The sequence below is a fragment of the Megalops cyprinoides genome, chromosome 5 (assembly GCF_013368585.1).
Source record: "Megalops cyprinoides isolate fMegCyp1 chromosome 5, fMegCyp1.pri, whole genome shotgun sequence".
Taxonomy (NCBI): domain Eukaryota; kingdom Metazoa; phylum Chordata; class Actinopteri; order Elopiformes; family Megalopidae; genus Megalops; species Megalops cyprinoides.
In genome coordinates, this window is record NC_050587.1 from 40240001 (window position 1) to 40253400 (window position 13400).

General features: G+C 50.3%; 1 protein-coding gene across 1 annotated transcript; it reads right to left on the minus strand.

Moving 5' to 3' along the window:
• Positions 1 to 1226: 1226 nt before the first annotated feature.
• On the minus strand, positions 1227 to 7077 carry LOC118777755 (mitoferrin-1-like). Its single transcript, XM_036528895.1, has 4 exons — positions 6851 to 7077; positions 2709 to 2937; positions 2294 to 2350; positions 1227 to 1810 (listed from the first exon to the last, which is right to left on the minus strand). Exons 1-4 carry the CDS (start codon positions 7001 to 7003, stop codon positions 1278 to 1280), a joined length of 972 nt encoding a protein of 323 aa, XP_036384788.1. The 5' UTR covers positions 7004 to 7077; the 3' UTR covers positions 1227 to 1277.
• Positions 7078 to 13400: the final 6323 nt, after the last annotated feature.

Consider the following 13400-nt stretch of genomic DNA (forward strand, 5'->3'; position numbering starts at 1 on the left):
ACTGTGGCAGTACAAACTCAAAGCCTTCTCATTGGCTTTTTGTGCTCTGATTTATATCAAATAACCACAACAGTATCTGTCCTAATGACACTGAAAGCTATCATGTGTGTTAAAATGTACTCTGTTCCATACTCCACATTCCCAGTTTCACTTCAAAGTAGGGGATCTGCTTTAACCATCTAACCAACCCACTCCCTTCAACAAAATATCAGTTAAACTGACATTAACACAAACAGTACATTGATATAAAACGGACACAAACAGCACTGCAATCGGTGAACCGGCATTAAAAGTTCATGATGCGATTGCCCTGATTGAAAGTGTGCACCAGATCCAATTTGGAATGAACTCGGGATGCATCTTTGCATCGGTAAAATCCAATTTATTTTTATATAATTATTAGTAGAGGCCCTATACCTTTATTATTTAGAAATGTGACCAATAATTTGTGATCAATGATTTCATATTTAGGTTGATTCCTCCTCTCTAAACTGTTTCTCAAGCGCACTTTCTCGTCTCCACTGCTGTCAGTGGCCAATTCTCGTCAAGTCTCTCGGCCAAGTCTCGCGCGAGTTGGAGGCGTGTCCGGGCGAGTCACAGATTATCATGGAGGAGGAAGAGCTACACGTTCCACCGAATTGCTACACATCAAATGTTTGACAACACTTCAGATTTTTCAAGAGAGACGGATAATTTGACAAGACGCATGCAAAATATGGTGTGCTGCTATAAAGTACACAGGCAGCACTGTCTTCTTAAGAACCAAAGAAATAAAATCAAACTATCTGAATTACATAGCATCATATTCCTTTGCATCACATCGTATCACATTGAAACGCATTGTGTTGAATCAAATTGTATCGGATCGTTGGCAATGCATGGAGATGTGTATCGCATCGGCCCCAGTGATGGAGATGTACATCCCTACCTGGAGCAGGAGGGAAAGAGGCTAACAGTGTCCAGCTCGTGCGGGTTAGTCTTCACCACGTCTCTCCTGTTGCTGCTGTGTCCTCCCGGCTTATCAACCCCTGCCCCATGCCTTCAGCTATCCTGACCCCGCCCCTCCCTGTCTCAGCTCCACCCATTCCCCTGTGCTGACCCCACCCCCCTCCCCCAGCCCTGACCCCGCCCATCCCTGTCTCAGCTCCACCCATTCCCCTGTGCTGACCCCCCCCCCCCTCCCCCAGCCTTGACCCCGCCCCTCCCTGTCTCAGCTCCACCCATTCCCCTGTGCTGACCCCACCTCCTCCCCAGCCCTGGGCCCGCCCCTCCACGTGTCAGCTCCACCCATTCCCCTGTGCTGACCCCACCCTCTCCCAAGCCCTGGCCCTGCCCCCCTTGCTCAGGTTGTGTTTGAAGAACTCGTACACGCCCCAGGCGATGGCAGTGGAGGGCATCTGGTAGAGGATGCGGGGCCACGTGCCCCTGAAGAACGCTGGCGCCCCCCCGAGGCGGTACACGGCCCTGGCGGCGTCGGCCATGCCCGACAGGCTCCGCCCGGCCACACCCTCCTGCGTGTTCAGCAGCGTTTTGCACACGTCCAGTGGGGTGGTGATGCCCGCTGACACCGCCCCCGCTGCCGCCCCCGCCAGCACGTGCCTGTCCGGACGGTATTGCCGGCCCGGGTTCAGCTGTTCCTGGATCAGTTCGTAGGTGACGAAGTGGACGGCCTGGAAGGGCACGTTCATCACCAGCTGTGTGCCGTAGCTGCGGTAAAAGGCGACCAAGCCCTCGGCACGGCACACCCTCCGCACGCAGTCCCACAGGCCTCGGTATGGCGAGTTATACACCTGCATCCGCTGCTTCACCACTGCGTCCGCGGGGCGGGGCCAGGGGAGGAGGAGGGGCAGAGGGGCACACGTGAGACAGACACCGCCCCCGTAAACAGCAGGCAGGAAGAGAAGCACACCAGGTGCTCCATCACAGAAACGGCATCAGATCAGACCAAAAGCAAGCTGCCTGTAGAGGAGTTATGAGGAAGTGTTTGTGGCACAGACTGCACATCTAACTGACAGACAGCTGTCTTTAGAGGAATTCTGAGGAAATAGTTGTGGTATAGTTTTAACAGTGCAGCTCAGATTTCAGACAGACTCAGGCATGTGAGAGTTCTTTGTGGGTTCTCTGCTGAACAAATCAACATTGCCCTTAATTTCTCTGTACAGCAGTTCAGAGAAATATCTTGTACCACATATCAGATTGCAGGATAGGCTACATGTCTCCCATACCCTGGCTAAATTCCCTGTTAAAAGGCTATATTAAAGTCAAAGGCCAGGTTAAAGTGTTAAAGTGTTACCTTCAGCTGGGTTCATCACTGCATCATGCAAAATGGTGGCCACGCCCCCTGCCATCCCTGCAGAGAGAACAAAACAGCAGGTAAGCCAGGAGGACCGCACCCGGTCAGCCAGGAGGACCAATCCCGGTCAGCCAGGAGGACCAATCCCGGTCAGCCAGGAGGACCAATCCCGGTCAGCCAGGAGGACCGCGCCCAATCAGCAAAAAATGTTGAAATGTTGCTTGTTCGATTCCCCACTGGGGCACTGCTGCTGTACCCTTGGGCAAGGTACTTAACCCGGAATTGCCTCTGTAAACATTCAGCAGTATAACTGGATAACATGTAAAAAAACTATAACTTATGTAAGTTGCTATGGATACTGGTCAATGTCATGCAGGTGTATACAGGTGTAAACTGGTCAGTGTCAGGGCGGTACCATTAGCGATGTGGCTGTTGCCCCGGCTCTGAAGCAGCTGGCTGAGTCTGTGCTTCAGCTTCTCGTAGCAGGCGAAGTAGAGGGCGTGGGCGGGGCCGGCCCCCAGCAGGGTGACGTTCAGGCCCCTGAGGGGCCGCAGGAGCCCCTCTGTGCGGATGATCCGGCTCAGAGCCTCGTAAACACTGCGGTACTGCGCCCTGGGGTCCGGCTGCAGACTCTGCATGCGCGTCTGCGGGGGAGAGGGAGAGAGAGAGAGAGAGAGAGAGAGAGAGAGAGAGAGAGAGAGAGGGAGGCAGAGGGAGAGAGAGAGAGAGGGAGAGAGTGTCAGGGCTCAGGCAAGGACTCAGGCGCGGACCACAGGAGCTTCGGGTTCCAAGTGTCTTTATTGAAATCGTCAAGCAAATTGCAAATCAGAAACGGGCAGGGTCGAAAACCGGAAGGCAGTCTGTGGACAGAATGAGGATCGGAAACCGGAGCAGGCAGGGTCAGGAACCGCACAGGCAGGCAACCAGGCGATTGTGGCAAGGAGGCAGGCAAAAACGAGGTCAGGGTACGAGCAGGGTCGAGAACGGGAAAACACGCAGACAGAAGCAACGGCGGGGACGAAACAGGAGAAACACACTGTGACGAACTAGCAACAGGACAGGGAAAAGCAGGGAAGATATAGGGCAGGGCTGACGAGGGGATGGGAAGCAGGTGTGCAGGCAATCAGGCGGGCGGAGACCGGGCGGGGAGCGGGGCAGGGCTAGAACACAAGGAAAACAAAAGCACATGGACAAGGAAAACAAAAATACACCAGCTAAGGAGGCTGAACACTGACAGAGAGAGAGAGGGAGAGGGAGAGAGAGAGAGAGAGAGAGAGAGAGAGAGAGGGAGAGAGAGGGAGAGAGAGAGATCACTTGAAAATATGCAGAGATGAGTCTAGAATCAAGAATTTTTAAAAGAGCAAGAAAACATCTCCATCCAACCCCACTCAGCACAAGCTGATGTGAGTGAATATATTCTCAGACAGCATCTGTTTTCAAAACCTCTCAACTTCTCAGCCTTTAACTGGGTGATATTACAAAATACAACCATGTGACTCAATAATGCCATGAGGACAGAGCAGGTGCAGAAAGGTCTACCTGGCCTTGTGTCTACAGCCTCCATAAACAACAGCTCCGAGTGTCTGGACCTAGACCAGGTAAATTACACACCTGTACACACCTGGACACACCTGTCTGTGAGCTAGCCTCTTTCCCGGTTCCCTTCAGCTAAACTGTGTCTCTCCTGTTTGCTGTAGGTAATCACAGCCAGGCCTAGCGCTGCTTCTAAGACATGATTTCCGCACGTTCCCTGGCTTCCTTATCCAGGTGAATCCCTTTAATTACCGGATGTGTTGCAGGTAGGACAGAGAGCGGAGGCTGAGTGCTTTCAATCTGCTCCCTCAGCCCTGCGCTGGCAGGGAATCTGCATTCAACATCATCAGCTGCCTCTCTGCTCTGCTCCTCTGAATTGCCTCAGTAAATATCGGGCTCTAGCACAGGATGAAATGAATGGATTGCATAATAATAAGGATAAAACAACGCAATTTGTGTACGTTACTCTGAGTGGGAGTACCTGCTGAACACAGGTAACTTGAGAGCACCAGGGGAGAGGTGACAGAAACGCTGCTGAAGGGCAGGGCTGCAGGTTGTGTAACCGGCTTTTCTTTTTTTTTTTAGAGAAGAGCAGAATCCCAGGTGGTGATTGGCCGGCTCCGCCCCCATACCTGCGAGTGGGACGCATTCCTTTAGGTGTGCTGTTTCTGAGCCAGACAGGGCCACAGCGGGGAAACCACAGTGCTGCCACCATCAGCACCGCAACGCCTGCTGAACACACACACACACACACACACACACACACACACACACACACACACACACACACACACACACACACGTACACATACACATACTCACACACACACACACACACACACACACACACACACACACACACACACACACACGTACACATACACATACTCACACACACACACACACACACACACACACACACACACGTACACATACACATACTCGCACATACACACACACACACACACACACACACATATACACACACACACACACACACACACACACTCACACGCATGCACACATATACACAATTACACACACACATACACATGTATGCACACACATACACACGCACTATTCCAGCAAAACAAAGCTTTCTATAGGACAGGAAATTAAGCTGTTGCCTATGAATGGTGAGGTCCTCTGTGCTCTGTACACAGCAAAAACTGCAGCATACTGCATTTATACGGCACCTTTGAAGGAGCTTAAGGCACTTTACAGGGAAGGCAGAGACTCAGCTCAGTCACCACCAATATGCAGCTACCAACTGGGAGAACCACGGCAACCATTTTCCTTCCAGAACTCTCATGGCATGCCTTTGTGCTTTTTTTTAAATCTCAAACATAGCTGGGTGCATGATATGGAGTTAAATGGACAAGGAAGAGCCAGCCATAGATACTGTAAGTCATATTTATGGTGCTGACATCATAAAGCATCAATCGTGACGAGCAGGCGAGGAACGCCGGGTTTCTGGAGCAGGCTGGTTCCTGCCACAGCTGTAGGCTGCTGTTATTGAGCACCCAAAGCACAGCAGCAGTGAGGAGGCAGCTACACGCAACAGAAGCCTGATGTGGTGCCAGCCTCACTCACTCTCCATGGCAACGGGACAACGACCTGCCTCCTCCTCACATCGCCATTCAGGACGGTCGGAACCGGTGAGAGTCGTGTTTGCGGCCATGACTGCGCATTACGAATGAGGAAGAAATACGACGTGTCTGAGGCTCAGGGCGTGTTGTGGTGACATCACATCACATCATTGTCATTTAGCCAGAAACCAGAGTGGTTTATGTAAGTTACAATTTTTACATGTTATCCATTTATACAGCTGGACTGAGGCAATTCTGGGTTAAGTACCTTGCCCAAGGGTACAGCAGCAGTGTCCCAGCGGGGAACTGAACCTGCAACCTGTTACGAGTCCTGCTGTTTACCACTATGCTACACTGTCGCAGTTGTGAAAATTGCAGTCAGGTGGGCGTTGTGGTTGAGTGTACATTTGCAGTTGAGCGGCTTCTCGGCAGTGTGGAATTCTGGGTGGACTAGCCAGCTGGCCTCTGGATGTCCTAGTTTAGAGTTAGAGGCAGCTCACTGTTACTCTAGGGCAAGGTGCTGTACCTCAGCTCCTCTCCTTCAGACAGCGAGGTGTGGGACTGCAGTGACCTCTGACGTCACAGGTAACGCAGCCCCTCCTCCTGGCAGAGGTCCAGCTCTTTTGAGATAAGCAACATTTTCTCACAGCACAGTCACCATGTCAGCACTTTTCACAGAGCGGAGGCAGAGGAGATGGCCATGGTTGTGGTTCTCAGTTGGTCTGCACTGACAGTCAGATCAGCCTATGTTAGCAAAGCTGAAACTGGAATAGCATACTGGCATTTTAGATAAAAACTAAAGAAGGGTCTTCTCTACCAGGAAGTGTGCCTTTACACTATTCACAACAAAAACTGCTGTCAGGAGACAGTTCTGCCCAACAAAGTTACATAACGTGGAGTGTGAGTGTGAGTGTTTGGGTGTGTGTGTGAGTGTGTATGTGAGTGTTTGGGGGGTGAGTTTGAGTTACAGGAAAACTTCAACCAAAACTTTTTCTTTAAGCAGCAACACCCTTTCTGCCTACACAAAGGAATAATGAATGCTACTTCCCTGTCTGCCCGGTGTGGCTGGCAGAAGAATGTCTCAGTTCAATGAACAGAGATAATAATGCCTCTATGTATTAGCGCATAATGCCGCGGGTCTGAAGCTGAAGCGCAGATGCTGATTCCATCACAGCAACCTGTCATTGACGTGTCACCTGAAGCGACCGAGCACGGAAACAGCGCCTCTCACGGCAAATACACACGACTCTCGTTTCGTTTACATACCTGGGCACAGCGTTAAAGGAGCGAACAAACGCAGTATTCCTATAGGATGTGAAACTAGCGCAAAAAGTTGTTTCGATAGCAAGACAGCGAAGTACACAGTTAAGGCGTTTAAGGTGAGTCCGGCTGTGCTACTTTGCAACGGCTAGCGCCGCGGTTCACCTCGCCTTACCTTGACGGAGTCCACGGGGTACATGACCGTGTGCTCCAGGATTCCGGCCACGGCGCCGGCTGCCATGTGCGTCGCGAACGACGCGGTCGGGGGCAAACTCTCGTAGTCACCCTCCACCGGCAGGTCGCCATCGCTTTCGCGGCTGTCAGACATCCCCAAGGCTGCGGCTTCCAGCGGCTGGATCGCGCACCTCCATGCGAGACAGAGGCGGCAGCTGTTCGGTGACACACGCAGGTGGAATTACTGCGCCAATCTGACGTCATTTTACACGGCGAACGGGGCGAGGCCGCTGGTGTTAAAGTATGAACCCGGGACAATTAGGAGGAGGGCACTGCCCTCTTCAAATGTTGCGAAACTGACAGTGGAGTCGCCCTACTACAGTAATTAATAAATCAGATTTATCAGAGAAGAATTTGCAGGAAATTCATGTTGATAGGATTGCAAACTAATTGGGAAAAATCCACTCAGTTTTACTTACTGAATATAGCTGGTCTAGATTTCATTGTTTAAATCCGTGTTTCCCAACCCTGCTCCTGGAGGCACACTGTCCTGCATATCTTCTATGTATCCTTCCTGCTTGACTAAATCAGGTGTGCTCTGCTAATCAAAAGTGCCACTGATGAGTTCAGTCAGGTAGGTAGAGCAGGGATAGATAGAAGATATGCAGGACGGTGTGCCTTCAGGAGCAGGGTTGGGAAACGCTGGTTTAAATCACTGTGTATGGCAGGTGGCCGAAACGGCGTTATGTATCCTTATATTGTAGCTGACAGAGAAACTACACCGGCTGGTGTAGAGTACTGGTTGTTTATATCCGGGTATATTGTTTCGAAATGCAGTTCCAATATGATAATGTTAAACTTTACTTTTCATTAATTTAACAGCTTTTATTTTTCCCAGAAGCAGTCTTGCCCTGTAAAAAGTGAGCCCACTTTATGTGGGTTGTCAGCCGTTAGGGGGAGCTGTTGTCCATAAAAGAGAGAAACTCTCTTGAAGGGCCCAGTAGGTCTGTGTCGCCACTATGAAACAACCAGTGTGTGTGTGTGAGTGTGTGTGTGTGTGTGTGTGTGTGTGTGTGTGTGTGTGTGTGTGTGCGTGTGTGTGTGTGTGTGTGTGTGTGTGTGTGTGTGTGAGTGTGTGTGTGTGTGCGTGTGTGTGTGAGTGTGCGTGCGTGTGAGTGTGTGAGTGTGTGTGTGAGTGAGTGTGCAAACTCTGTGCCATCCTTTGTGAGAGACAGTATATTTGGAGGGTTGTCTCCATGTCTGTCCATGACATTGTCAGTAAAGCCTCCACAACAATTAAAATTCGTAAATAAAAAACTTTTTATTCATAATAAACATAGACACATATTAAAGTCTAATACAGTATCAAACAACAAACTGTAGGAAACCACCTATACTAACACTGCTGCAACCACCGCTCAAAAGTTTAGTGCTGAGATTAACAAAAGTATTACCATGGCGCCCTCTGTTGGCACATTATGAGTAATACAACCTCTTAACGTTCACGGCTTGAACTTTGACATTGTAGATGCTTCAGGTTTGAAAAAAATGCAGCGTCAGGTTTTACCTGTCAGGCAGTGATATATTTGATCATCTCATTCTTTTAGAGGTCATGGAGGGTTTTGAACAGTAGTGCTAGACAGTTATAATCTTTAATCCTATTTCTATCTTTACACTGTTCTTTTAGAAAGCACGCCTGCCTCTCCTCTGTGAAACGTACCGATGATATTAAAATATGGAATATATGCTATCATCTGATATGAAATATTAACATTTTATTTGACTTCATAGTCTTTGAATGGACAATGTTTGAAAAATCCTGTGCTGATCCATTACCTTCTACCTTCCTTTTCCTTGAATGTTTTTCAGTGTCTGCTGCAGCGTGGGCCTGTGATTGCACTCTCTCAGGATGTGACGTTGGGCCTGCAGGCCTGGTGATAGTGTTTGGAACTGTACACTCCTGAGTGCTGCGTCAACAGATAAATCTCCTTTTAGAAACGGGACACAGAGTGAGTCAGGCAGTGACATTCACAGGCCTGGGGTCTGCGTGAGGTCTGCCTTTAGCTGAGCTGACGCGATGAAACACAGGAGATAAAAACCGAAGTGTGGCAGACGGTCCCCTCTTAATCTCTCTGCTTGTGTCACTCTGTAGTTTACTGTATTTTTCCTCTGAACATTGGGCTCTCAGCGGCTCCCTGCCTCTCCGGGCTGCAGAGTGAGTGTCTGATACAGAGCTGCAGCGCTTCTGCTGTGTGAAAGGCTGCTTTTGGCAGCAGGCTCTCCGGAAACACGCAGAGATTACAAGCTGCTGTAAGAGCCAGAAGTACATGACCAAGACACAAGTGCTTTTTTTCAGAGAGGCCATTCCTGCCCAAGACCGCATTTCCAGTCTGAACGAGCTGAGCCCTGGCAAATGGATGCTGTGTGAGATTTATGATTCCTGACAGCCCTTTACCATTATGTGATCACGGGACCCAGAGGCCTCTCATTCTTAGCGAGAGCCTGGATCCATCCGCCACACAATGCAGCCAATTATTATACTCCACCGGTGCAAATGAGGCTCTGTGAGGCTGATTTAAGATGGATTTCTCTTTTGGAAACCGTGTGGAAAACCCTCCGTCTTATCGGAGAAACGGAAACCCTCCCCTTCAGGTAGATCCAGTCGTTAGAGACAGGCAGTGTTGCAGGTGTAATCTGGGAGCAGGGTGCCTGAATCATGTGCTACGTCATGTTGGCATGGCACTCAACACATTCCCCCGCAATCACCTTACATACATCCAGCAGGGACATAGACACTCCTCTCCTCACACACACACACACACACACACACACACACACACATAGACACACACACACACACACACACACAGACACAGACACAGACACACACACACATAGACACACACACACACAGACACACACACACACATGAACACGAACAAGCACACACACACACACACGCACACACACACACAAATGCACATGCACACACAGTGCCAGATTCTTTTGAGAGGTGTCCATCCAACCCAAATGCTGACCTGTGAGCTTCAACAGAAAGAAACACAACTCATCTGCCAAATGAATGAAGTGTCCAGGAGGGAGGAGCTACCAGTGGAACAGCGGGAGGAGACGGAACTGGCGTGGAATTCGCAGAAGGGGAGAGAGGAGCATGCTGGGAAAATAAGCAGTGTGCCTGAGCTCTGAGTGACACGCCCCGCTCCTCTCTCACCCCGCCTGTCAGTCTCGCCCCGCATCTGTCAGACACACAGTGACCCGAGAGAGACGGGCTCTGACCTTTCCACTGCTCATCAGGAGCCCACACTCCACACATTTTCCATTTACAGAGAAACTGAAGCACCTCACGCATCCCAAACACGTCAAACTCCTGCCTGTGACTGCCGCTGAGCTGAGCTCCGGCGGATTCTCCTCCCGGGGCTCATCTGTGCCCAGGGTAAACCTCTGCTTTCAGCCTTTAGCTGCCCTAGCTGAAACAGCGAACCCGTGCACTGTGACTTTAGGCAGCTGGTGCAAAAGTAGTGAAGGAGTTACAGAGCGCAGGAAAGAGAAGGCCTTCATTTCACACTGACAGAAAAAAGGAGACAGCGATACCAAAACAAGCAAGAGGCCTGCAATCAGCGCGAATATGCAGCCAACACCACAGTGACCGCCGGGAAACCAAATCGGAACTGCGTTTGGATTCCTCTCCAGGCCTGACTATATCGCAATGAGACAGGAATGAGGGTGGGCCAGCCCAGCAGAGTGTAAACAGAGAGCAAATATTGAGGGCTAGGATTCGGGGAGGGGGGAGGTAGGGGGGGGGGGGGTGCAGAACTGATCAACGAAGGGATTAACCCTTTCCTCTCCAATGCTGGACCACAAATAAACTTATGAACATCTGCTGTGTCTTGCACTGCTGCCAACAGGACTGAACTGGCGCTATGCGTATAGAAAGCTCCCCACACAAAGCACATATTCACTCATCAGCAAAAAAGAACAAACACACAGCACACATTTATCTGCATAGTGGTGGAGGGAGGGGACATGGCCATCTCTGCCTGAACTTCCTCTGGGACAGAGGAAACATGTAGTCTGATTTACTGTGCCTCATCTTATTCAGCACCCTGACAGAGCTGGCTGGCAGACCCCAGCTCTTCCAGAACCTTCCTCCGTTCGGTCCCATAAACAATTTTTTTCAATCCCTAAGTAACGGAGAGCACAACAGCGGGGGTGACGTCATCGCGCTCGTGTCTTGACCGGTCTTAATAAATATGAAACCCCCCTCGCCCCCTCCGGCCTGAACGTGAATAATCATCTATGCGAGACAATGCGTCACCTTGACGAGGAGCCCACCGGGTGAGTGGCAGGTCATCTGTCAGCGCTGACAGGCGGCGAAGCGCTGCGCCGCACCGGCCGCGTCGCGCAGGGAGAAGCGCGCCCTGCGGGGCTTACCAATAACCGCAATAATACGCGAGACGGAGGGACGGGCGTTAACCGAAAATAATAAATCAAGAGAATTTAAGACGACGAGTGAATCCAATCCGGTCCAGATTTACAGCGACCGAAACGAGAGCCCGTTCACTAGCCTCGTACACTTTTTGACCTCTAAGCAAGCTCAGAGACAGACGTGTTTAATCAAGGCGATGGCGCATAACGTGCGTTCATCAGCCAGAAGTGGGGACGCCCCAGATCTATGGGGTATTCGCATTTATAACCGTGAATTTGTTTTCTCATAATCAGTAGAGTCATCAAAATTTACTGCCAGGTGAATGCTGCACGGCTAAATTTACCGGCCTTGGATAAGATGTTATGTCGTAGGCTGACACCGTTTGTACTCGCCACTGTCGCAGGCCAAAACAAGGACTATGATCAATACTGATCGATTGTGACATCAGAACTTTTCAAACACCAATACTTAAAAAGGCGGATCTACCGTTACCTGTCTAACTCGGGGAAAGCTAGTGATGCAACATTACGTGTGTAATAAAAGTTACAGTGCTTTTTTCTGCTTCACATGAGCAACGTCGGGGTGTTTTCCGCGTAGAATACAATCTATCACTATTACGCCACTCACATTTTCCAGTGAACAACCCTCTTAAAGAAACAGATGTGATGTGATGTAACTGTGCGAAATTGTGTGAGGGTGAAGATCGCAGAAAGGCCGCACAAAAACAGTTCCCAGAAGCACACCGGTCCAGTAAGCCCCTCAGCGACCATCTGTCGTAACTGATACCGGCTATTCGCCCGCACGTCTCACCTGCGCCCCGTTAGCTGGACCTGAGGACGCGTCTCTGCAGCCGCAGCTGCGGGGGCGGTCAGGGAGGTAGCGCGACTCCGCACCCTTACATCGAATAAAAATCCACACCCGTTGAATTGTAACAGAGATTTCTCTTTCTTTGGCCGCTGCTACACAAGGTGTGGTACCTTCATGAGAGGAGGGGACGTTACGCCCTTAAACCAGAGCGAGAGAATGAATGACTATTTCTGTAACCGAGCCACGGATGTACCGAGTAACCATTTTGTACATACACAGTTATACGGTACTTACCCTCGTTAAACCTTTTTGTGGCCTGTGCAGTTACACTCCTAAAAGAATGTATTGGTGCTCTGAGGCTCTGCATAAGTCAGTGTAGTGTAGATGCACTGAAGTGTTGGGACCACATGTAACATGCGCTTTGTAGAGTGAGGAAATGTCTTCACCCCCATTTTCCACATGCTTCATGAAGGTGACAGAAGCATTGATTTATTATGCTCTCAGGCTATTGCACTGTGCCTTGTAACCTTGAACCCCTGAGGTCCCGGGTAGTACTTTACCCCCCTCACCCTCCTCCCCCAGGATCGTCCCAGGTGCATTTTCAGGTGAATTACTGGGATAAAGGGACCTGTCAGAGTCGGTTCTGCATGTTGTGTAAGACTTCCCAAGGTGCAGCCGGAGTGTGGGTGAAGTCTCACAGGAGAGGCGAGGCACGCTGGGTCCAACCCGCATTCCAGGCACAGCACGCTCGCAGCAGGTATCGGGCAGGAGGTTCTACCGGGCCGGGGGAAGCGCCACGCAGGTGAGGAACCAGCAGGAAGCAGCACTCCGGCGCCGGTCCAGGAGTCCCGGCTGACTGACAGAGACACGCCGAGGGCCAGAAAACCATCAATCACACCCCCAATGCACCCCCAACGCACTCAGACAGGCTCTCAGAGGGAGTGGGTGGGGCCTCTGAGCTCAGCAGCTCATTATCATATTGAATTGGCCCCTCCCCCTTCCAGCTGCATGCCCTAAACAGACACGCCCAACATTCCATCCCTGTAAACATGATTTACAGCGAGAAACTCTAACAGTCATATTAATTTATGGACCCTTTTATGAAGCCATTTCACACTCCAACCAGCTTTAATGTGTTTTTTTTTTTTTACAATGTTTTATTCATTCTGATCTGTTTATGACAGCACATGTGTTTTTTTGGCAACGCTCTGCTCCAGGTCCTCTGTAAACACATTCACCACAAGCTTTTTATTTGTTTTGTACATAACACCATTTCGCGACAGAGGAACAGCGTTTGGAG